We start from the raw sequence: 21,544 nt of genomic DNA, 5'->3' as shown, positions 1-21,544 counted from the left end.
AATGATATATCCAATAAGGGGTTGATAATCCAAAATATATACAGAACTCATACAACACTATATTTAAAATAAAAAAATTTTTTTAAACGGGCTAAGAAGCAGAATAGACATTTTTCCGAAGAAGACATACAGATGGCCAACAGGCACATGAAAATATGCTCAACTTCATTAATCATGACAGAAATGCAAATCAAAACCACAATGAGATACCACCTCACGCATGTCAGAATGGCTTATCAAAAAGAAACAACAGGGCTTCCCTGGTGGCGCAGTGGTTGGGAGTCCGCCTGCCGATGCAGGGGACACGGGTTTGTGCCCTGGTCCGGGAGGATCCCACATGCCGTGGAGTGGCTGGGCCCGTGAGCCATGGCCACTGGGCCTGCGCTCCGGAGCCTGTGCTCCGCAACGGGATAGGCCACAGCAGTGAGAGGCGCGTGTACCAGAAAAAAAAAAAAAAAAAACAGGACTTCCTAGTGGTGCAGTGGTTAAGAATCTGCCTGCCAATGCAGGGGACATGGGTTCAAGCCCTGGTCTGGGAAGATCCCACATGCCATGGAGCAACTAAGCCCATGCACCTCAACTACTGAGCCTGTGCTCTAGAGCCTGTGAGGCACAACTACTGAAGCCCATGTGCCTAGAACCCACGCTCCACAGCAAGAGAAGCCACTGCAATGAGAAGCCCACACACAGCAACAAAGGGTAGTCCCCACTCACCACAACTAGAGAAAGCCTGCATGCAGGAATAAAGACCCAATGCAGCCAAAAATAAATAAGTAAAATAAATTTTTTAAAAAGAAACAAGTGTTGACCAGAATGTGGAGAAAAGGGAACCCTCAAACACTGTTGATGGGGATGTAAATTGGCCCAGCCACTGTGGAAAACAGTATGGAGGTTCCTCAAAAAACTGAAAATAGAACTATCAATGGTTGAACAATTACACTTCAGTTTATTTGAAGAAAACAAAAACACTAATTTGAAAAGACATATGCACCCCTATGTTCATTGCAGCATTGTTTACAATAGCCAAGATATTGACAGGACCTAAGTTTATCAATAGATGAATGGATAAAGATGTGGTATGTATGTGTGTGTGTAGCTATGTATAACACACAAAATGGAATATCACTCAGCCATAAAAAATAAGAAATCGTGCCATTTGCAACAACATGGATGGACCTGGAGGGTGTTATGTTAAATGAAATAAGTCAGAGAAAGAAATACTATATGATTTTACCTCTATGTTGGATCTAAAAAACAAAAAAAATGAACAAACAAAACAGAAACAGACTCATAGATACAGAGAACAAACTCATGGTTACCAGAGGGAAGGGGGATGAATGGTTGGACAAAATAGGTGAAGCAGTTTACAAGGTAGAATATTCCAGATATAAAATGAATGTCATGAGGATGTAATTTGCACATAGGAAATATAGTCAATAATATTGTAACCAGTGCTCAAACATAGTAACTGGTCTTACTGAGGTGATCATTTCATAATGCACAAAAATAATGAATCAATGTTATACACCTGAACCTAATATAAACGTAAAAAAATAATGAATGAATGCAACAAAAAAGAAACCTCTCACAAATTTTCTTCTGTTGAGTGTTTTTTTCTATTCAGCTCAAAATACTTTTTCCAGTGTGTTTTTTGTTTTATTTTGGTTTTGTTTTTTTAATTGCTGTGTGTGTGAGGAGAGAGAGATGGAGAGGAGAGGGAAATCAAACTAATACAGAAGGGATCTTCTTTTATCTTATATAATGCTTCTACAAAAGTGCTATTGCAAATGTCATACCTCTTTGTCCCTTATAAAATACTTCCCCACACATTGTGAACTGCTCTATGCACTTTTATTCATTGTTACATTGGTGTTTCTCTCTAGTGAAATAAGTCAAGAAAATAAATATATAACGTTTGGGAAGGAATAAAGACTTTATCACTAACCACCTTAATTATTTCCTCAAATTTCATCTACACCTGACTCCTACTATGGAGACCCAATTTACTATTGCAATGCTTCCCTACTCCCTATACTTTTCTTCACCTCTATGTGGTTCTTCTTTTCTCTTTCCCTAAGACCTATTATAACCATCTAAGATACTATGTAATTTAACAACTTAGCACATTGCTTGTTGTGTGTTTCCCTTAACCAGAATGCAATTTCCATGAGGATGCATTTTTTTTACTTATTATGTTCTGTGCACTCATATATATCTAGGAATGTGCCTGACAAGGTATGCAATGAATATATGTTGAAGCACTGAACAAACATGAAAACCGGAAGTTCCTGTTCATTTGTAACATTGTTTGCTATTTTTTCCAACACTGCTTATTCCTGTCTCACCCAATCAGTTTCAATACCTTCAAGGGTTCTCAGGAATGGAAAGAAGTCATATTTTGGATTCAAACGCTGAATTGACTAAGAAAGATGGATAGGATGTGCTCAGTTTTTTTCTTTCTTCTCTCAACTATTAGATTTCAGTGTCTTCTGCTCCTTTTCCATTAGGATTTTTATTTCAAAAATAATTTCTTCCCTATCTGTTCTGCTCTCCTGTTAAGATATCTTTATTAATCACTTTTAGTAGCTTTCAGTGGTTGCATAGCTCACAAATGTTTTCCAGAAATGACCTCAAATCCCTTTGCAGACACTATTACTGCAATTACAGATGAAGTGATTAATCACCTTCCAGCAAAAAGATGAGATCATGGCATTTCAAAACATTTACCCAGGGTTCAGAATCCCCCCCTTTCCACACCTGCAGCCACTGTTCTCACAGCAAACAATTGGGTTAGTAGATTTCTTTTTTTTTTCCTCCAGATAGGTTTCACATTCTCTTAAGGAATGTATTTCAGGAAATCTATGAAGATTATAGATTCATAGATTAAGAAATAATTAGGCGGGACTTCCCTTGATGGCACAGTGGTCGAGAATCCGCCTGTCAATGCAGGGGACATGGGTTTAATTCCTGGTCTGGGAAGATCCCACATGCCGTGGAGCAACTAAGCCCGTGTGCCACAACTACTGAGCCTGCACTCTAGAGCCCTCAAGCCACAACTACTGAGCCCACGTGCCTAGAGCCCATGCTCTGCAACAAGAGAAGCCACCACAATGAGTAGATCCCACATACCATGGAGCAACTAAGCCCATGCGCCACGACTATTGAGCCTGTGCTCTAGAGCCTATGAGCCACAACTACTGAAGCCTGCGTGCCTAGAGCCCATGCTTGGCAACAAGAGAAGCCACCACAATGAGAAGCCTGTGCACCGCAACAAAGAGTAGCCCCTGCTCGCCAACTAGAGAAAGCCTATGCACAGAAACAAAGACATGACACAGACAAAAATAAATAAATAAGCATTTTAAAAAATAATTAGGCTTTCTGAGGTTGAAATATTAAAAAATTTAGAGAGACAGATAGCAGACAAACAGACAAAAACAGGAAAGGAAAGACATTTGTTAAGGGAACCAGAGGCTATCACCACACTTGTCCACCTGCTTCAGGGCTGCTGGAGATTTTCGTTTCTCCTCCTGTTACCAACCCTTTATGAAAACATCTCTCACTTATCCCTAGTAAGCACACTGAACCTCACAGTTTTCACTCTAAAGATTTCTTCCTACAAGCATGTGATGAGCAGTAAGACAGGGAAGATGGGTTCCCAGATGCTGAGTTTGAGAATGATAGCTGCTGCTATGCATAAGTGCTTTTGGTGGTGTTCCTTTGTTTTGCAAAGGGGGGAGGGACATGTATTGTTAGCCAAAGTCTAGTATATTTCTAAATTTCTCTCAGTTGTAAAAGTTAACATTCATTCTCATTCAGAGAAAATAAAGTCTCGTTTATTTTGCATTTATAGAAACAAATTTTATGTGAAGAAAAGCATGTTACCAAACCAGGTCCGTTTGCCCAATGTGCAGCAAGCCAAATACTGAGATGTGGAGGTTTGCAGCAGAGAAAGGGCTTATTTTTATTTGTACAAGGCAGCCAAGTGAGGAGATTGGAGAACAAATACCAAATACACATTTCAGGAGATGGGGAACTTGGGCCATTTATGGGTGAAGAGTGTAGTGTTGTCAGTGGTATAGGGAAGGTGATTGGAGGCAGGAAAAGGTGAAATAATCGTCGTTCTGTGCAGGCACAATGGAGCTACATGCTTTCAGGGACACGTGCAAATTCAGGAGGAGTTGGTATGAAACGTTTGGGGGAATTTGGGGCTGTAAAGTTGAAGGTCATTTATCAGACAACCAAGTCTATTCTGTGCATACTTGGTTTGGCCACATTGGTTTCATCTATTTTCAGCCACTTTTGTTGTGTTACAAGCCAAGGTGTTTTCAACTAGCTGCTCCATTATCTCCTGTTCTGTCAGACAAGTTCAAGAATTTCTGTTAGTCACCAATTTCTGTTAACCCTATGGGGCACGGTTTCAGGATGGGTTTTTTAACCCTATAAGGAATAGTTTCAATACCCCATCTTTTTTAAAAAAAATTTATTTATTTGTTTATACAGCAGGTTCTTATTAGTCATCAATTTTATACACATCAGTGTATACATGTCAATCTCAATCGCCCAGTTCATCACACCACCCCCACCCCCTGCCTTTTGATCATTACTCAGTCTTAAGGGAAGAGGGGCAATGACTACTCTGGCTACTTCCTGCAGAAGAGGCATAGGCCTGATATGGGCTTGAGGAATGAAACTGTTTCTTATTTGATTGCAAATACTCATGATTCCCTAGATGAGGCCAAGGCTTTTGTTCTGGGCCTTTATGTTCATATGGGTTGGGGTTTGGGGTTTAAACATATGAGACAAACAGCAAGTAGATTTCTGACAAGAAGGAATATAAATCCTAGCAAGCATAAAACAACACCACCTAGTTAACTAATCCCTATAATATAGACCTTATTCCTGATGGGATCCATGAGCATATATTTCCTAAGAGATTGGATCCAGGAAAATAGTCCTGGAAACCAGTTTGGACCCAGTACTTCTGGGATATTTGCTGTAGCCAGTAGTCTGTTGCCTGATTTTGTCTATATGAGTTTCCACTTCAGCTTAGGCATTAATGTATACATGACAAGAGGTATTAGCAATAGCACAAACTTCACCCTGTTCAGCTAGTATATAATCTGGAGCTATACAATTATCTAGGACTACTTTGGCTAATGAGTCAGCTTTTTCCCAGAGTACATCTGAAGTTTTTTTTTTTAATTCATAATCATAGTGAAGTTCAGGATGGCCAAAACACTCATGACAGGCACAACCAAGGGGTCAGCATGATTACATACAGAAAAAGGTTTTAGATGACTTAGGCAACATCTAGAAAGATTGCCTGTTTTTCCCAATGTTTGAGAAATCCTAATTATTCTTCCAATCCTGGAAGGATAAAATCACAGAGGAAATATAGCAAAAGAAAAGAACACTCATTCTGGTGATCTAGTGAGCTAATTATTTGTTGCTTTGCCTTGGGGCATTACCTTCTGAAGAAGTTTACTTTGCCAAAGTCACCACTGTAGCCATCCCACTAGGAGCATAGATATCCCCACAAAGATTTAGAGTTCCTCAGTCATAAATGTCAGGCATGCAGTTAGGTTAACAGTATATAAAGCCAGCAGACAATCCTATTGACTGAACAAGAGCTTTGGTACCATTCACCTTAATTTCTTTTAAAAAAATATTTTATTTAGTTATTTTATTTACTTGGCTGTGTTTGGTCTTAGTTGCAGCACATGGGATCTTTCATTGTGGTGCGTGGGCTCAGCAGTTGCAGCACACGGGCTCTCTAGTTTTGGCGAACGGGCTTTAGAGTGCGCGGGCTTAGTTGGCCCATGGCATGTGGGATCTTAGTTCCCCGACCAGGGATCGAACCCACGTCCCTTGCATTGGAAGGCAGATTCTTAACCACTGGACCACCAGGGAAGTCCCTCACCTTAATTTCTTTCTCGTAACTTCCTTCTGAAAGCAACTTAAGATCTGTAGGGGTTCATTGCCCATTCAGAGAAGTCAGTATCGGGGATCTGGAACCAGCCAGGATTTGGATGATATTGGTCATGGTTTTCTTCAACAGCGTGGTTTCTGTTCCCTGTGTCGTTCCTTATGAGGTCTGGCCCAGCAAATATGGACTGGTCTTCTGGATGCTTAGTTTTCCAGTGTTTCAGTAGGACCCAGTCTCCAGGACGAGTTGCAGGGGAACATTTGTGGGAAATATTAACCTACTGGAGGCAAACTTATATATAGCAGTTAGATTGGTGCCCATTAATTGCACAGACCTGAAAGTGTCTAGTTTCTTAATTCGAGTTCCTTCCAGATTTCCTAAACCATTTCTGGAACATAGAAAGTGTCTCCCATGCAATATTTAAGGCCCTTTCAGCCTTGCCAAAAAAGATTTCACTTTTTGCAGTACAGGGAAGAGGAGGTGCAGTGCTGACTGAAGGGCATTACCTGACTCCTCTGCTGAGGATGGAACCCCTGGACAGCAGCTGTAAGTCTGGCTGAGGATGGAACCCCTGGACAACAGCTGTAAGTCTGAAAACCAAGACAGCACAGAAATTCTTGCTGTGGCCATGTACACCAGAATATGGAGATACTTGAGGGTAGTTAATTTCAAAGTTTGAAGTGACATATTTATGCTTAGGATAGAATATGCCCCATAAAATGTTACAGGGAAGACAGAGACTGACTAAACAGAAATGATGGGGACTATTTAAATAAATTATTACAGGGCCCAGTGTTTGTAATTACACATGTGCCAACGACAGAATGAAGGTCAAGGACCATATTTGTTACGGTATTTTTTTGGTTTGTTTCTCAAACTTTTAACGTGTCAAACTGTAGTACCACATATATTAGGCTTCCATTTTATTTTTTGTTTTACTGAAGGTATTTCAAGGGTCTCAATAGGCCTTGTGATTTTCTGTTGGATTTTGCATAACTTGGTGGTTTTCAGGAACACATACAATGCATTGCTGTAGAACTGACTCTGTGAAGTTTTCTCCAGGATATATACATACATACATACATACATACATACATATATATATATATATATATATATATACACACACACATACATACATATATATATAGAGAGACAGAGGGAGAGAGAAAATGTACAATATTATATGTTTCAGGTGTACAACATAGTGATTCACAATTTTTAAAGGTTATACTCCATTTATAGTTATTATAAAATATTGGCTATATTCTCTCTTGTACAATATATCCTTGTAGCTTATTTATTTTATACATAGTAGTTTGTACCTCTTAATCCCCCATCCCTATTTTGCCCCACCCTCTTCCTTCCAGTAACAATTAGTTTGTTCTCTTTATCTGTAAGACTGTTTTTTGTCTTATTCACTAGTTTATTTTTTATATTCTATATATGAGTGATATCATACAGTATTTGTCTTTCTCTGTCTTATTTCACTTAGCATAATGTTCTCCAAGTCCATGCGTCTTGATGCAAATGGTAAATGTTCATTCATTTTTATGGCTGAGTAGTATTCCATTGTGTGTGTGTGTGTGTGTGTGTGTATACACACACACACCCCACATCTTTACCCATTCATCTCTTGATGGACACTTAGATGGCTTCCATATCTTGGTAATTGTAAATAATGCTGCTATGAATATTGGGGTGCATGTATCTTTCTGAATTAGTGTTTTTGGTTTTTTTCAGATATATACCCAGGAGTAGAATTGCTGGATCGTATGGTAGTTCTATGTTTAGTTTTTTTGAGAAACCATCATACTATTTCCCACAGTGGCTGCAACAATTTACATTCTCACCAACAGTGTCAAGAGTTCCCTTACCAGGATGTATTCTTAAGTGAAAAACTATGGTCCAGAACAGTGTATAACAGTGAATATATACCATGTTTTTTGAGTCAAGTAGAAGAGTATAAATATAGGGACAGAGATTTAACAGATTGGAAGGACAGGAACAAAAGTGATGAAATTTCCTTGTGTTGTAGTTTTGAGTTTGTACAAATTTAAGCATTTCCCATAAAGTTTAAACAAACAATGCTCAATCAAAATGGAATTTTAAAATCCATAACATCATAAGTAAAATGGAAGAAAAATTGAGAGAGATTTTGTGTTGCCTTGATGGTATATCCAGGATAAAAAAGTGGCTTAACCCAGAGGGATATCAAATATAGCCCAATATAAAATAAAACTTAAAAAAAAAAAAGAGGGATAAAACCACAACCTGAATACAACTAGAGGAATCTGAATAAGATCAGGTGATAGTATCAATGTCAATATAATTGTTGTGATATAATATAGTCTTACTATTGGGGAAACTGGGTAAAGTACACACAGGATCTCTCTGATTCCTTACCTTCCCTTTCCCTTCCTTTGTCCTCTCCTTTCTGTGCCACAAGGTGTGCAGGATCTCAGTTCCCCAACCCGGGATTGAACCTGGGTCACGGCAGTGAAAGCACCAAATCCTAACCACTAGACCACCAGGGAACTCCCTCTCTGTATTCTTACCCTTGCATGTGAATCACTGATTTTCTCAATAAATACTTCAATTAAAAAATCCAAGGGAGGGAATTCCCTGGTGGTCCAGTGGTTATGGGGTGTTCTCTGAGATCTTATCAAATATTTCTATGAAGTTGTCACTTCTGTCTGGAGAGATCCTCACCAATTGTGAAGTGTTGCTTCCCTGGGATGCGGACTTTGTAAGGGAGGAGGAGTGTCGTGTATCAATATCATTATTCAGTTTAACTTTATACACCAGTGGGTTCAGTCAAAATATTCATAGTAAACATTAGTTTTATAATACCATTTAAGGTTGAAGTAAAAAATATCACCAGTGTGATGAAAACAGGTTACAAAACTAGAAAATGAAGCAAAATAAGGGACAAAAGAAAGAACCAGAAATCTTGATAAGAATCACAAGATGAAGTTAAATAACAAAAACTTATGCCAGTAGAATTTCCTGTGGGAATTTGGGAGTGTGCATAAATCTGAGTCTAACAACCATGACATTGCTTAGGTTGTGGATCAGTCCACTCTTAATGGCCTCCAGTGAGTCACAGGTAGTAATGATTGACAACTTCCCCTGATCATAGAAGTTCTGCAGAGACACAGGAAGGGTCTAAATTAAATGCCCTGTTCTCATTGAGCACAGGGTGACTCCATTCTTCTAAGAGGATGTCTGGTCCAAATTTTTATTTTCTGTTTAAGAAAATTATCTTATAAATGGGACATGTCATTGAGATGAAATCACAATAAGACAAAGATGATAGAGATAGATATATAGATGGTAGACATATAGGTGGATGATAGACATACAGATGACAGAAGAATGGATCCATTTTTATAGGTGAGGAATGGGAGCCAAGGCCCTGGGAGGGTAGAGAGTGTTGATTACTATGATAAAGAGAACATCCAAGTACTTGAGATGCAATGAACAGCATTTCACCAAGGATAAAAATTTAGAGACACATCATTCAAGTCGCCATGACACAACATGCCCCTCATCAGCAGATACAACAGACACTAGGCATCTACTCAGAGTAGGAGCTTATCTTCTTCATCTTATTACTCACAACCTACATTATCATGAAGCCTCTACAGTGAACCCTGTTTATGATCAGTGTGTTTAGTGAGAAGCCAGTGAAACAAGTTTCAAAACAATGCAACTGAGGAGAGAGGGGAACTGTCAGGCACTCCTGATGCACGTTGATGAGGGGGCAACATGCCTCTGGTTTCCTCAGCAAATGCCTTTCCTGTTTTTATGGCTTTGTTCTTATGTCTGTCTATATCTATAACCTATATAAGATTGTTCCTTTTTTATTGTCCTGACCTCAGGAAGTGAAATTTATTTTAGAAAGAGTTAATTTCCAGTTTTCTGACAAAAATGTTTTCTAAGAATCAGATACCTGAAGAGATACTTACCAAATGTGTATTTGCTCCCATAACAAGTATGCCATGGCAGCATCTGAGTGTGCAATGGGGACACATAAGCCTGAGATAAAGGTTTAGAACCCCACGATGTCATCTGCTCCTTGGAAGTGATTACGTCACCTGTAAGTGCACTGACAGTGTCTGCATATGGAGAGGAGACAAACTCAGAAAAACATTTCAGACTGTGTAACTATCCAGAGCTATTAAAAGTACTTAGGGTTTCCCTGGTGGCGCAGTGGTTAAGAATCGGCCTGCCAATGCAGGGGACATGGGTTTGAGCCCTGGTCCGGGAAGATCCCACATGCTGCAGAGCAACTAAGCCCATGCACTGCAACTACTGAAGCCCATGCACCTAGAGCCCTTGCTCCACAACAAGAGAAGCCATCCCAAAGAGAAGCCTGCACACTGCAACGAAGAGTAGCTCTCACTAGCTACAACTAGAGAAAGCTCACACACAGCAATGAAGACCCAAAGCAGCCAAAAAGAAATAAATAAACTAAAAAAAAAAATAATAATAAAAGTGCTTAATGAGATAGATATCCATGAGGACTGGCAGAAATTGATGGTGGAAAACTTGTTTTTGAAATAATCAAAATCCCACTGGAATGTGAGGGAAAAAAACACACACACACACCTGACATCTAATAAGTGAGAGAAGGAAACCACTAAAATGTCTACTGGGGATTTTTTAGTAGATTTAAAGGCTTTTCACAAAACATAATTTCTTCCTATAACTCAGAGCATTCATGGTAGTAAAACTGAAGGAAAAAGCAGGGTGAGGAGAGTTAGAAAGTACACCCACAGTTGTGCAAATGAATGTTAAATGTGCATTATCATTTTGTTCCATATTTTAAGATGTCAGTAGGTACCACATGGGGGACTTGCCCGGCATTCTAGTGGTTAAGACTCTGCACTTCCATTTCAGGGGGCAAGGATTTGATCCCTGGTCCAGGAACTAAGACCCCACATGCCACGCAGTAAGGCCAAAAATAAAAAAGTACCATATGTGTTTCAGACATGTTTCTAGGAATACAGAATGTATCAGTGCACAACATGTAAATACATATTTTCCTACTGGAACTTACTCTGTATTTGATAGAAAAATAAAATAAGCAGTTCTTCTATGATATTAAGTTGCATAGCGTAATAGAAGGTGATGGGTCCTAAGGAAGTAAGAAGGTCAGCGAATGGGTGATGAAACAATTATGAGTTTATGATGGGTTGAGGCACTAAAATGAGTGTCCATATTTGGATTCATAGTGAAGATGAAAACTGAGGATATATTTTAGGTGTTTTCTTCCTTTCCAATTGCTACATATTCATTATTTTGCCGGTTTTTTTTTTTTCGTATTGAATGAAATTGGAACTCCAGGATGATACTGAATAAGAGAACAATGAGCAGCTGCCCTCCTTTTATTCTAATGGCAATAGTTTAATAATGGTTCAAAGGTATAGTATTTCTAATTACTCTTTGTAGATGTTGTAGGATTAAGAAGGCTCACTTCTATCCGTAGTTTGATATCTCTCTTAGCGTACTAGCACTGAACATTTCACAAAGAAAAATTTTTTAATTCTCATTCACAATATTATCAGATTTAGAAAATACATATGCAAGACCTATAAAAAGAAATCTAAAAACATTTCCATCCAAAATTAAATAAGATCTACATAAAAGGAGATGTATCATGTTTATGGATTGGGACACTCAGTATTTCTTTCTAAACTAAAGATTAGGAGAATTCCCTGGAGGTCCAGTGGTTAGGACTCAGCGCTTTCACTGCCCTGGCCTGGGTTCAATTGCTGATCAGGCAACTAAGATCCCATAAGCTGCACGGAACAGCCAAAAAATAAAAATAAATTGAAGACTAAATGCAAGCCCAGTGAAACTCCTAGTAGGATTTTTTGTGCTGTATAAGCTGAAAAGTGAATTCTAAACTTCATATGGAAAAGCAAAGAACCAAGAAAGGCTATAATGACTGAAAAAAAGAAAGTCAAAGGAGTATACAACCTTGATTTCAAGACATACTATAAAAACAAATTAGTTAATACATGAAAATACTGGCATAAATAAAGTAGATAAATGCAACAGAATAGAAATTCCAGAAATAAACATATACATAAATGATTGACCTTCGATGAAGATACTAAAGGAATTCAGGGTAAAAGGTATAATCTTTTAAATCAGTATCGCTGCAGCAATTGGGTGTCTATATTTTAAAAAATAACTCCCACAATTAATTGAAAATGATTCCTTTGCATCAATAAAAACCCTAAACCATAAAAGTTACAGGAGGAAACGGGAAAAAGTATAAGAATGGACAAATTAGACTACACTAAAATTAAGAACTTTTTCTCTGGAAAAGTAATTGAAAAGACAAGACCAATTCTGGAAGAAAGTATTGCTAAGTATTTCCATTAGAGGACCATATTCAATAATTCATGAAGAAATGTCAAAACTCAGTAATTAGAACAACAAATCAAATGAATAGAAATTTCAATAACAATATATGGCTGGAAATTAACACATGGAAGACCACTCAGCATCATGTCATTAGGGAAATGCAAATTAAAATCACTTGATACCACTATACACCTACGATGTCACAAAAATTAGAAATCCTGCACATACCAAGTGTTGGTAAGAATGGAAAGAATGGGAACTTGGGTTCTGGTGTTTCTGGCAAGACTGTAAAAGGATACTACCACTTTAAAAAGTTTGACTGCGGCTTCCCTGGTGGCGCAGTGTTGGGAGTCCGCCTGCCGATGCAGGGGACACGGGTTCGTGCCCCTGTACAGGAGGATCCCACATGCCGCTTAGTGGCTGGGCCCGTAAGCCATGGCCACTGAGCCTGAGAATCCGGAGCCTGTGCTCCGCAACGGGAGAGGCCACAACAGTGAGAGGGCTGTTTACCACACACACACACAAAAGTTTGACCCCACATAAGTTAAACGTTCACCTACTCTACAACACAGGAGTTGTGGTGCTAGATATTAACTCAAGTGAAGGAACACATAAGTCCAGAAGACATTTCTCCAGTGTGAACTTTCCTCTTTTTTATGAGCTTGGAGCTACATACAAAGAACTACACTCATAAGGCCTTTCTCCTGTGTGGATTCTCTGGTGGACAATAAGACTTGTTCTGTAACTGTAAGGCTTCCCACATTCATTGCACTGAAAAGGCTTTACTCCAGTGTGGATTCTCTGGTGGACAACAAGACTTGTTTTGTTACTGTAGGGCTTCCCACATTCACTGCACTGAAAAGGCTTTGCTCTAGTGTGGACATTTCGGTGGCTAACAAGTGTATTCTTCAGCTTGAAGGCTTTCCCACATTCATTACACTCATAGGGTCTTTCTCCAGTGTGGATTCTCTGGTGCTCAGCAAGTCTGATTTTCCTCTTGAAAGCTTTCCCACATTCACTGCACTCATAACGCCTTTGTGCAGTGTGAACATTCTGGTGTTTATTAAGGGCAAAGCTGCTTATAAAGAAGTTCCCACATTTCTTACACCCATAAACTTTTTCTCCATTGTGAATTCTCTGGTGTACAATAAGACTTTTTTTGTTGACATAGGCTTTCCCACACTCACTGCACATATGAGGCCTTTCTCCAGTGTGGGTTCTCTGGTGGATAATAAGACTGGTTTTATAACTGAAGGACTTCCCACATTCGGTACACTTAAAAGGCTTTTCTCCAGTATGGATCCTCTGGTGCACAAGAAGTTTATTTCTGTAAAGGAAGAGCTTCCCACATTCAGTGCATTTATGAGGTTTCTCTCCAGTGTGGACCTTTTGGTGCTGGACAAGTGAATCCTTGCGGGCATAGGCTTTCCCACATTCATTACACTCATAGGGTCTTTCTCCAGTGTGGACTCTTTGGTGCTGAACAAGTTTACATTTGTAGATGAAGACTTTCCCACATTTACCACAATCAAAAGGCTTTTCTCCTGTGTGAACTCTACGATGATGAGAAAGACCTCCCCTGAGTCTGAAGAATTTGCCGCACTCGCTGCACCCATAAGGTTTTTCTCCAGTGTGAACTCTCAGGTGCTCCGTGAATTTATACTTTTTACTGAAGGCTTTGCCACATTCGCTGCACTCGTAATGCCCTTGTCCAGGGTGAGAGACCTCCCTGCTCTCCCTGCTTCTTCCTGGATGCTGTCCATCGTGGGAGGGCTGGTGCTGGGGAAAGCCCAAGCTGCCTAAGAAAGCCTTCTCAATCTCTCCGCATGTGAACATATTGTCGGGTAAAAAGACTTTACAGCTCGTCACAAGCAAGGCCCCATTCTCTTCCCTTCTGAGGTGTTTCTCTCCACTGGGCTGCTTCTGGTGCTGTTGTAGGTGAGAAGTGAACATTTTCCCACAAGCCCCAGAAGAGGACGGTTTCAGCCCAGGATGCACTCCTTGGTGCTCAGCCAGGTACAAAACATATTTCTCTACCAGGGCACCCATATCTGAAGTAAGAGTCTTCAGGATAGATAGGTCTGGATTTGGATTCCTGTCTTGTGTCACTTGTTTTACAGAAACACATTGTTCAGAAGTGGCCTCCTCAGTACCTAATGCACTCCAACACCCTGAAAGCACAAAAATGCTGATAAAGTGTATGGAGATGTTGGTGGTACAGGACTCCACTACAAATCTGTGCATGACACATGTAGGAATAAGCCCATGGGTTTGTTATTAAAACAAGGGAGGAAGGGTCAAGTGGTAGAAGGGGATACTCTACAATGCTAGGTCTCTGATGATCGCAGAACAGGAAATGTCTCAAACCAGCAAGAACACAGGATACCAGGTAGTGGCGCCGTGCCAGGAGGAGAGGCTAGAAAAACCCACTCCTAGGCAGATGGCTTTCAGCAGGACTTTCTGGTGGTGACAAGGGTCAGCTCTGTAGAATGCATGTCTCAATCCAGGAAAATGCAATTACACCTGACTATCAGTGTTCAAAGACAGTGTAAGTAAACATGTACCTCTCATGATACATTAAGGATATGCATATACAATATAAAAAATACATAAAATTGGAGAACAGTGCAGACAGGGGGAAAGGAGAGTTTTGGAGGACACTAAGGTGGAAAACAGGAGTCAGAAATCACAGTAGAAATGAAAAGTGGGCAAAGTGTCAAAATGGGGAGAAGTGGAAGAAAGAAATTAAGTATGAGCATGATGAGTCTTGACGCTGAAAGAGGAGAGAGCAAAGGACATTTCCCTGTAGGATTAGAACTCATCAATGATATCATGCCTTCCTACAGCTCTTGCTCACCAGGCTCAGGATGTAATTAACCCTTGTCCTATGACTAGACAGGGGCCTACCTCGTCAGGCACCCAGGGTTGCCTCCAGCTTTCAGCTCAGGCTGGGTGACTATGAGCCCTACCAGATCAAACTCCTCAGAGGAAAATAGGGCCATTAGGAGAAAGACACTGGCCCAGAGTGAACCAACCAATGACAGATTTCAGGAAAAAAAATGTATCACTAGAAGAACCTTAAGGAGTCTTGCAAAAATAATCTAGGGTTGACCACAAATGCTGACCATGTAAGTGTCTGTAATTCCTGACACAGGCAGTGCAAAAAAAGGGTTAGAACGTGTGACACAGATCTTGCACACATCTGAACAGTCAACACACTTAACAGTGGCAAAGCTAAGTGGCATCAGCTGGACAGGCTTCAAGCCTCTGAGACCAAAGCCTTCTGTAAAAGGCTTCAGAGCCTATGGTACAGGGCTGAACACACACAGGGTGGGGGAATGCAGCTCAAGTGCCAGGAAATCAGGGAAGTAAGCAATGTCCAAGGTCCAGGCTGGGAAGGATGGAGTGAGCCATGCAAAAAGAAGGGCAGAGTCCCATACGGGGCAACGGTGTGGAACAGGGGTCCTTACCCAGGGAGGCTATAAGTGACAGGTTCTCCAGCATCACGTCACAGTACAGGAGTCTCTGAGCATCGTTAAGGAGGCCCCACTCCTCCTGGGAGAAGGACACAGCCACATCCTCAAAGATCACATGGCCCTGTCATGAGGGGGACAAGTGAGTTCACAGCAGCCTCTGCAACCAGGACCCCCAGTTCATGGTCGTCCACCCCAGTGACCCAGCTCAGAGGACACACCAGACCCTGATGCCACAGGAACCTGCTAGTGTTACGTCATTCAGTTAAAACAGAGAGGGAGACAAGCAGTCTCACAAGATGCTCTGAGGCTGCCACACAAAACCCCAGCCACTCTCCTCAGAGTTGACTCTCCTAAGATCACACCACACACAATGACACTTGTGCTCAGCCCCCTGGAGTAAAGCCTGGGGACAAGGGCCCTGAGTCCATGCTCACATTCCCTCCCTCTCCATTGCCCAGCCCTGCAGGGTCACAACTCCCTCACGTGCCCGACCGTGACCCACACCCCACGCCACCACCTCGGCCCCAGGCCTTCGGCACCTCATCATGTTCCCCTCGTGCCACCCAGCACTCAGTGCTTTCCCAGGCCTCTGCGGGACCCACTACTACAGGCGGTCCCAGTACTACTTTCTGTCTCCCCACATGGCCCTGATCCCTGTTCCCACGTCAGCACCCAGACATCTTGCGGGCTCAGATGCCCGAGTCCTTGTCCTCCACAGTGTCCCACGTGCTGATCCTGCACCACTCACCCCTTCCTCTCTCTACTCCTCTCATTCCAAGCCCAGCCCCCCAGACCCACCCCTGGCCCAGCCCAATACCCTGTCCCAGCTGCGCTCATCTGCCCTCAGCTGGTCTGTCGTCCAGTCTCACTCACTTCAGGCTCCAACCGCAGTCATCACAAGACTCTGAGCCTATGGAGGGGAAACAATGCCCCAGGCCTTACCTCCCTGTCATCTGACCTCCATTCCTGCTTAGCTTCTGAATCCATACCTTATCCACCCCTTCGAATTCTGTGCCATGACCAGGACCTCCCCTGAGGCCACTCCCACCCCCTACACACTCATGGTCACTGCACTGCCTCATCCATCTTAGTGATGACAGCCACCCCTGTCCCCGTGCCCAGGGAGGGCATGTCCCTCCCCACTCTACAACTTTCATGGCACCCACACATGACCTGAGGGCCTGTAATCTGACCTGGTCCACATGCCATCCACCTCTCAGGGGTATCTTCAATCCTGAACCCCATCCTTCCTGAACTCCAGGTGTGTGTTTCTAGTGGTCCACTTGACACCTCCCCGAGACACCCCGGCAATATCTCAGACTCAGCCTGGGGACAAGGAACTCTGGACAGTCCTTCTGTCCATTACTCCTACTTCTGACTTCCCGTCTCAGACATGGCATCCCCACCGTCACCTAGAGGCAAACATCCTGGGGTCATGTCAGACTACTCTCTCTCATCCTGTACAGCAGAAAATCAGCTCTACCACAAACGAGATTCAGAGACTCACCTCCTCTCCTGCTACAGAGCCATTGCCAGGATCCAGTCACAATCGACATTCACCAAGACTGTACCCTCCTCTGGGCCCCCGGCTCCACCCTCACCCCCAGTCTTCTTCCTCTCGGCAGGCAGAACAGCCTCTTCAGACCCAGCGTCAGATCACTTCCCTCTTCTGAGGCCACGTGTCATGGACCCACCCCCTCAGGAGAGGCCCAGCTCCTCAGGCTGCCATCACAGAAATGACTCATGACCTCAGTATTTATCAGCCCATGTCATGGGTTCGGCAGTTCCCTGAAGACTCCCCTCTCAGTCTCATCTCCAGGCTGTGCCCAAGGACATGTCACCACTTGACCTTCTCCACTGGACACATGGGAACACCTCTGTACAACTTCTGGCTTTGATTAATGGTCCTGTGCCTGAGATGATGCCAGGGCCCAGACCTAAGGGCCCATAATCCCAGGACAACACTGTCTCCTATATCTGTGTGTCAGGACTAGGGGTAGCGATGATGTCTGGGTAGGTACTGGGGCTTCTTCCACTTACCTGTCCAGGGACCATAAATGCTGCTGCCACCATGGGAACCTGTGAAATGAGGGAGTATCTGAGGTAAAGGTGATTATGGTGAGGATGTAAAGGCTGAGCTGTTTCTTCCCTTCCTTTTCCTGGACATGAGTCATCTGAGGCTGACCTCTGACCTCAGATCCTCACTCTTCAGAGCTATAGCTTGACAACTCGATAGCCTTAGACAAAGACCCAACATCCTTGGGACTTCCCTGGCGGTCCAGTAGTTAAGACTTCAAGCTTCCACTGCAGGGAGCCCGGGTGCCATCCCTGGTTGGGGAACTAAGATCCCACATGCCGTGTGGTGTGGCAAGAAAAAAACACTCACCCTCTTTGAGTCTCAGTGTCTTCATGTAAATGGCAACACTTAGGATGTCTAACTCATAATGTGTACATACCAAATGCATTATTACCTCTCCCATGGTAAGATTCAGCTATTACAGAACACAGGATTAAGATTTCTATAAATGTTTTTGAAAATTAGGTTTTTCTTACATGTCTTTCAAGGCTTTCTGAGACAAAGTATCTTTTTTCAGCCACCAATTATCTAATTTTATGACACCACCATGGTGCCCTAAAATTCATTCCTATTATTACACTACCTGAACTTAGTGACAGAATCCACAGGTTTAAGGCATCAAACCCATAAACTGCCCTCTTTTGAGAAGCCAGTTCTGACCCCTGGTTCCCAGGCTACCAGGACTTCTGTCCCACTTGGCTACAAATTCAGGGTTTCCCATGAACCCCTTCTCTGTTTTGATAATTTGCTGAAATGACCCATGAAGTTAGGAAAACACTTTTCTTACTTTTTCTGGTTTACTGTAATGTATACAACTTTGGAACAGTCAAATGGAAGTGACGTCTAGGTCAGGGTTAGGGGGGATGGAGGGCAGAAGGGGGTTTCTAGACCTTTTCAGTACATGCCACCCTCCCAGCACTTCCACCATTTCAATGTGTTCACCAATCTGAAGGAACCTTGAATTTCATTGTTCAGCAGTTTTTACACTTAATCTCCAGCTCCCCCCTGATCCTTGGGAGGTCCCATGTGGGGATGAAAGTTTAACCTTCTATTCACCTTATTTTCCTGGTGACCAGTCCAATCCTGAGGTTATCTAGGGGACCCACCCTAAGTCAAACTCCTTTGTGATTAAAGAGGCTAGTTGTGAATAACAAAAAACAATCTTAAATCCAGGAAATTCCAAGGGGTTCAGAGCTCTAGGTGAAGAGCCCAAAATAAAACCTAAACATATGTATATTATTATAGCACAGATATATATTCTCATTTTAAGCAGTTATTACTTGTTTACACAAGATTAACTTGCTAAATCTATACTTTTTCTTTTTCTGTTTTTTTTTTTTTGCAGTAAGCGGGCCTCTCTCTGTTGTGGTGGCCTCTCCCGTTGCCATGGCTCACGGGGCCCAGCCGCTCCGCGGCATGTGGGATCTTCCCGGACCGGGGCACGAACCCGTGTCCCCTGCATCGGCAGGCGGACTCTCAACCACTGTGCCACCAGGGAAGCCCAAATCTCTACATTTTTAACCTTGTAGTTTCCTGGGAGAGCTGAGGCACGTGTGCCCTTGACTGGGCCTGAGCTGCTCCACCACCCTGGCTGACCGTTTTCTGGCTCCACAAGGAATAGACAGTCAGCTGCGTGTTCAGAGCAGTGAAGCTACACGTCACACCTTCTTCTCCATCTCCATCCCAGGTAAGGCTCCTTACTCCTTATACCCTTGCTTCCCCAGAAAGCCCTGGAACCATAGGACCCTCCCATCTTCAGGCAGCCTCAGAAAGTCCCACCCCCTCTGCCCTGCCCTCCAGCCCCAGGTCTCTCTACTTTCATCTGAGGTTCCCTTGCACAGAAAAGTGACAACTTTTCCCTCCTAAATTTGAGATCCTGTCTTGGCTGGAGTCCAGGACTTAGGCTGTTACCACATGTACATCAGTCCGTCAGTGTCCTCCTCCCTCAATTCCAGATTACAGATTCCAGCAGCTCCTATTGTTACCTCAACTTTGGGATCTCAGAAAGAGCATGTCCCGAATCCAGCTTTTAATCTCTCCCTAAAACTGACTTCTCACATCAGTCTGGTCTCAAGTCTTCCCAGATGCTCTGCCAAAAGAAAACCTTTATTGTACTGTAATCTGTCCTTTAGCTCAGAGCCACATTCACAGCACCAGGAAATCTTACCAATTATCTTTAAGGTTTACTGGGAATCTTATTACTTAAATTCCTTTGTAAAAAAATTAATAAACAGAAACCTCAATTAAAGTTGGCACACAGGAAGGTGGAGCCCTCACTGACCTGAGACAATAACAGTATCCAAAAGGCAGAAGAAAGACTCTCTTCTTTCCTGGGAAGGACTTGGACAATGAAAAGCCATGGACTCTTTGGTGACTACAGCCCTTCTAACTTCCTTCTTTAATCTCTATAAAAGTCTTAGCTCACCTTGGTTGCACACCCCAATTGCAATTCCCTGATGATTCTGGAATAAAAACAAACAAAAAACCCCATCTTTGCAAGTGAAATAGCGTGCAGTCTGTTTGTTTCAGGTCAGCAACTTCCATAGGCACCACTCTGGTCCAGAAGCCACCTTACTCTTTGGAGTGGAATGCACTAGGCTCTCCCAGGTCTCCCTGCCTTCACCCTCAGCTCCCCCTCCCCAGTCTGTTCTCCCCTGAGCAGCCTTTGAAATACTTTAAAACTCAGAGGGTCGTCCTGATTTATTCACAACCCTCCATGGTTCCCAGAATGATGACTGTTGGCTCAGTTGACGCAGTCTGTTGACTCCTCCTTAAATGCCCTGTCCCTGCAGAAAGAACCTCCTGCTCTGGGGGAGGAGGTCACTGGCGGACTGATGTCCATATGGTGACAGCCTAAGTCCTGGACTCCCGAATGCTCCCGGCTCTTGAGCACCTCCAATGCTTTGCACAGGCCAAGCTCACAGCGTTTAACACGCTCCACACTGTGTCACACATCCTATCAGAAATGGGACCACCACACACGCACACCTAAAGTTCTGGAAGCAGGGGACTGAACCCCAGTGCCCTGAGCAGGAGACCCTCCCTGGGGGCTTGAGGATTTGGGTCAGGATCAGGGGGGGCGCGCGGGAGGGGGCGGAACAGTCACCTGGGCCGGGTCCTGCACCGCGTTGGTTGACATAGGACCCTGTGGGCGCGGTGGTGCCAGGAGACGCGCAGGATAATGGCGGAGACCTAGGCCGAAAATCCCGGAAGCGGGTTCCGCAACCCGCTCACTCCTGGGCAGTGTGGACGGCGCCCCCTCGGGCTCCTTCCAGTTTCTCTAAGCTCCGCTCCACCGAGTGACCTAGAGCCTCGGGTCCTGCAGACGGCAGCAAAAGCCGCCAAACGACCGCCATCAGAAAGACGCCGGAAGTCCCGCCCATGGTTGGTTCAAAATCCGGAAGAGCTTTAATTTGGTGCCTTCATTGGAGAGGAGAACAAGGCCGGTCCACACAGTCTTCTGGGTAATGTAGTTCCCCTCGCTGCCGGTTTGTGATGTGAAAAGCCCCAGGGCATTAATGCACCTTGTCCTTGAGGGAAGTACAAATTAAAAACACATCAAAGTAGACCCAGCAAAGCCTTTATGTATAACCTTTCAACATAAAAGTTGATACAGGATTAGCAAAAAAGCATTCCAGTTGTGAAAAGGCTGAAAGTAGCCACAGTACTACTTGTTGTTGTTGT

General features: G+C 43.0%; 1 protein-coding gene across 13 annotated transcripts in view; it reads right to left on the bottom strand.

The window, feature by feature from the left end:
• LOC105748721 (zinc finger protein OZF-like) overlaps nucleotides 1-21,241 on the bottom strand; it is a 69,007-nt gene extending 47,766 nt beyond the window's left edge. For 3 of the 13 annotated variants that reach the window (XM_049703270.1, XM_049703272.1, XM_049703274.1), the window contains exons 1-3: nucleotides 20,967-21,241; nucleotides 17,824-17,862; nucleotides 15,778-15,904 (exon numbers count right to left, since the gene is read on the bottom strand). In XM_049703270.1, the coding sequence (XP_049559227.1) occupies nucleotides 15,778-15,904; nucleotides 17,824-17,862; nucleotides 20,967-20,999 (199 nt within the window). In that variant the 5' untranslated portion in view covers nucleotides 21,000-21,241. Of the gene's footprint in view, nucleotides 1-63; nucleotides 14,835-15,777; nucleotides 19,196-20,966 lie in introns of those variants that run through there. The other 10 variants (XM_033411855.2, XM_049703267.1, XM_049703269.1 and 7 more) reach the window with 9 other exon arrangements.
• Nucleotides 21,242-21,544: the final 303 nt, after the last annotated feature.

Source organism: Orcinus orca, chromosome 20 (assembly GCF_937001465.1).
Source record: "Orcinus orca chromosome 20, mOrcOrc1.1, whole genome shotgun sequence".
Taxonomy (NCBI): domain Eukaryota; kingdom Metazoa; phylum Chordata; class Mammalia; order Artiodactyla; family Delphinidae; genus Orcinus; species Orcinus orca.
Note: the sequence above shows the minus strand (reverse complement) of the source record. Positions and strands in the feature narration are given on the sequence as shown.